At 49.8% G+C, this 4,577-nt stretch overlaps 1 protein-coding gene across 1 annotated transcript; it reads left to right on the forward strand.

Annotated features, from left to right (window-relative positions):
* The first annotated feature begins 1,842 nt into the window (after window positions 1-1,842).
* Window positions 1,843-3,905, forward strand: LOC120712086. Its single transcript, XM_039997798.1, has 2 exons — window positions 1,843-2,253; window positions 3,377-3,905. Exons 1-2 carry the CDS (start codon window positions 1,978-1,980, stop codon window positions 3,551-3,553), a joined length of 453 nt encoding a protein of 150 aa, XP_039853732.1. The 5' UTR covers window positions 1,843-1,977; the 3' UTR covers window positions 3,554-3,905.
* Window positions 3,906-4,577: the final 672 nt, after the last annotated feature.

Raw genomic sequence — 4,577 nt, forward strand, 5'->3', positions numbered from 1 at the left:
GTAGTGTCGACGTCGATGGGGCGCACAGGCGCCTGGATCCGCTCCAGGCTCCCATCGGAGGTGACGATGAAGTCGAGGCTGCCGAAGCGCACGAGCGCTCCTGGAGCCCATCCTTCGGTGTGATTGGCCATCCGAAGCCTTGTTGAGCGTGACGCGCAAAGGCCCCTACCTGGCATGCCAACTGTCGGTGTTCCGAATCACCGGCTAGTAAATTTGTTATACACGTCATATGAACGGATGGTAATATAAGGATAAGACACAAGATTTTATACTGGTTCAGACGGAATGTCCCTACGTCAAGTTCGAGCTCTCATGCTCTTGTATTCAATGTTTGCAGTAGGGGTTACAAATGGACGAGAGAGGGAGTAGGGGTCCCAAATCTTTGGAGTATGTGAGTGTGGTGGTCGATTGCGGGTGCGAATGTGGGATGCCCCTGCGAGGGGTACGTCTCCCCCCTTTTATAGTCCAAAGGGTGAGCGTTTACATAGAGGGAGAAGAAGGACGCGTGGGGGTCGGGCGACTCCCGACCCCTGCCTACTAACCATATGGTGGGTCTCGTTGACCTATCTTGACTGAGCCGCTGGGATGTCTTGTCTGTACGTTCTAACACAGTGCCAACTGTGGCGTCGTGGGGGGGTGGGATTTCTGCCTGGCTGCCACGTCCTCCACTGTGGGGCATGGTGTCCCGTCCCATCCTGACACAGTGCACGTCCTCCCGTTCACTGTTGGTGGCGTCAGCCGGAGAGGGCAGGCCATGTATCCGTCCGTACGGCAAGGGCTGACCCGTCGCCCACTCCGCTCTGTACAAGAGCGTGAGGTGGTCATGTCCCTGACTTCCTGGGGCCACGTCGGGCGGCCATCTTTTGACCGAAGACGCTCCCGGTTTCCCGGAGAGCCACGGCCGTGGACCGAGTAAGCCCTTTCGGGAGGGTCGGGCGATACGGAACTCCTTCGCGGAGGTCGGGCGAGACGGGTCCCCCTCCTTCGGGGGTCGGGGGTCGGGCGAGGCGGTACCCTCTCGGAGGTATTGGACTGTTTTCCTCGTGCTGGGCCATCTGGCCTGTTTGGATGTTGTCTTGTATCATTATTTGGTTTAATTACTCTGGTAAGCTATGTTAGGGGTACCCGTTATCCTTATCCCCAATAAGATCCCTCTTGTTACTTATGTTTGTGAGGATATAAACCATCTTTTTTTCTGCTGGCTGGTTGCAAAAATAACCTGGGGGTCATGGGTCTGGCTTTGCGGGCCAATAACGTCGAGCAATATAAAACGTGGGTGAAACACCGGTTGCCAAACGGTCTCCTATGTTTACTCTTAGCGTGCTGTGCTATCTGGAAATCTGGAAACGAAGAAACAAAGCATGGATTGTGTGGGTACGTCCTCCTGCCCTCCTTCTTTACATGACAACACCCCCACCCCTCCCCTCTTTTTCTGCATTCAAAAAGTACTCCTGTATTTTCGTTCTGATAATGAAAATGAAGATGCCCTGAGTTCGAAAAAAAAGAGGAATAGAGTCGTCCCATCTAAATTTTATGTAATGGACTCGTGGAAGACCATATATCATCTCATGTAGTCTAAGATGATGTACTCTCAAACTAAACATGAAAGTTTAATTAGTCACACACGGTGTATTTACTTACATTGTACATTCGCACTAGTTTAATTGGACTAATGGCGTGTTTAACATTCCTTTCCATCGTGTCCGTTCAGTAAGCAGTTTTATACCGAAAAGTATTTCGAAGGAAAAAATAACTGACAGCGTAAACAATTTCAGGTCCACCTGTCAGTGTCATATTTGTTCCATAAAAATATCTTATATTCCCTTCGCTTTGTTCACTTGTTCGTTGTTCCTCCGTCTCGACGGCTCGCCTCCTCCCCCGCTTCGCTCCACTCTCCCAGTCCGTCCCATCCCGCCCCGCCGGAGCACGCCGCAGCGGCGGCCGCCTGCGCCTGCGCTCGCCGCACACGAGCGGCAGATGGACACTGTGGCTCCCCGCCTGAGCCGCTCCTCGACGCGGTACGGGCCCGTCAGCAGCAGCGCGGCCTCCTTCAGCGGGCCCGTCCGGAAGTGGCGCAAGGCCTGGGTGCCCCTCGCCGGCGCCGGCGCCGCCGGGTCCGGGGGAGGGGTGTCACGGGGTGACAACAAGGTGGTTCTGTTTAGGTGGACGCCGGTGAACGGCGGCTCGAAAGGAGGGGGAGGCGCCGCCAGCGGCATGGAGCCGGCGGCCGCGGGCCGGCGGCGCTACGTCCCGGTAAGCCTTCTCGGCTTCAGACATTGGGTTAATTTGGGCTGGTACGCTTGATTGTTGTGCTCGGGTGGGTTCAATTTGGTGCAGAGATTCGAGTACTTGGATGTTCCATGGTTGGATTGGGGATAACGATTGTGCGCGCAAATGTAGGATTGATGGACAATGTGGATTGTTATGGGATAGACATGAGTCTTAAACCATCAAGTAGCATTTCGTGGATGGGGATTGCACCTGTTGCTTGGGACAGATTAGGATTTAGCGCTTTTTTATTTAAGGTTGGGTTGGGTTAGGTTTAACTAGTTCATTTGTGGTGTGTGCTAGCTTTATCTTCCAGTTAGAGGCCATGCAATTCTGTGGTACTCGAATTGTGGGATTGTTAATGTCTGACAGAAATTTAGTCAAACAGTTTCGAATCGGGTCGGGGTCTCGGGACTGTTCATGGCTGCGTTCATTCTACCACATCTTCATATTGGATCCTATTTTGCTTTGTACTGTAATCAGTTATCTGTAACATTATCTTTCTGGAGTTTTCCAGATACTTGTCAGTGTGAGTGATGATGGAAACAGAAATGAGTTAACCGAATCGCTCATGTCCATTTTCTACACATTTTGCGCGCTAAGAAGAAATTGTTTAGTCAACATATCGATTCTAATCTCAAATATGAACTAGAAAAGAAATTAATAATGTTCCTGTTGATGGAACGATGCCCTTACTCAATTCTATCATTGATTTGCAATAGGCAGGCTCCAGATGTCTGCATATTCCTACCCCTTCTCTTTACGTTTCAGCCATAGCCAAGCACTTCTGTCTTACCTTCATATGCGTGAGCACTCGATAATCGTAATGTTGAGTGGATGGTTCATGAGACCTAGACTTTCCGTTCTTTTCTGTTACTTGAATATTTGTTTGCTGGATGTCTTGAATTGGTATCATCCAGAAAAACTCCTGGTTATCCCATACTTTCTGGATCTCTCATAAGAATTTCTCTTCATGGCCATGTAGAGGGTAAAAGGATGTAGCTGGTTTTCATTCTGATAAATTGTGCAGTCTGGTTGTTAAGGCCATCATATAAACAGCTTTTCTCTAAGAAACTGCAAAACTAATATATGCATCTTCATGTTTCAGGCTGCAGGGGAGGCAGAAAACACTAGCAAAAAGGGCAGCAGCAGCGAGCTCAACTTGAACCTCGAGCTGGAAGACCCCGATGACGACACTGATGCTGATATGAGCACAGACGAGCCACGCGGCGTGAAAGATAGCAGCCCGCGTCCAGAAAGCCGGTTGAAGCAGAAAGCATTTTAGCCCCCTGGGCCCTGGCAACCTAGAGATGTGGATCGGAGCACCAGCTTCATCTTCCACCTTAACCCACGAGGCGGGGATTTCGTGTAACATAACCTAGCATGTAGCTTGTACCAGCCAGCCCGTCCTCCTAAGCCTATTCCAGTGTAGAATGATGCGTCGTCGATGATCCGCCCTAGTTCCCTGTGCTTGCTTGCTTGCTATCATTTGTCACTCATATAAGGAGTAAGCTAGTTGTGAACTAAACTAGTTGTGAATCTTGTGTTGGTGTGTACTGCGACGTAGCAACGTGTTAATGTGGAAACTCTGATGCTGGGAGCTGCTCGACCATGCAACGAGGTTTTTTTTTCTCTCACTCCTGTACGATGTTTTAACAGTGTCTGAAGACGAGCAACGAGGGTTTTTTTTTTCCGTGCATCAAATATTTTGGTTCCGTGCTTCTGAAGAGTGTGGTCGGTACTGTAGAATAATAGAATTAGTGTAATGGATTATTATATTAGCAAGTTGGTGGACGGCGCCCGCACTCGACGTGGGGCTTTCACACCAAAAGGGGGATATTCCCCGTATGATTTGTACTCTATAAATAGGATCCCAGGGCATGTAAAAGGATGGCCTCCTTATCCAAAAAAAACCAACACACAAGGAGCAAGAACTGAATTCTCAGAATACAGGACGTAGGGTATTACGTCTTCGGGCGGTTTGAATCTGTCTAAACCTTTGTCTCAGCACTTCCCATGAGGGAGATCTCGCTGGTGTTACACCCCTGGCCGAATATCTAAACAGGGGTTCTCACGAATTTCTGCTTGCGGTACTCACCCACCGTCACCTGTCGTGCGGAAAGCCGAAGGCTAGGTATGACCTACCCGTCCTAAAGAGCCGGAGGCAACATAAGGAAAGTCCTGTCGCGCGAAATGCCGAAGACCTGAAAACTCTTATCGAGCAAAATGTCGAAGGCATTGGAATAAATTAGAAATGAAAATGACAAAAGTTTTGCAGGTGCATTAACTGCCAACTTGAGTATGGTGGT

The sequence above is a fragment of the Panicum virgatum genome, chromosome 6K, assembly GCF_016808335.1.
Source record: "Panicum virgatum strain AP13 chromosome 6K, P.virgatum_v5, whole genome shotgun sequence".
Taxonomy (NCBI): domain Eukaryota; kingdom Viridiplantae; phylum Streptophyta; class Magnoliopsida; order Poales; family Poaceae; genus Panicum; species Panicum virgatum.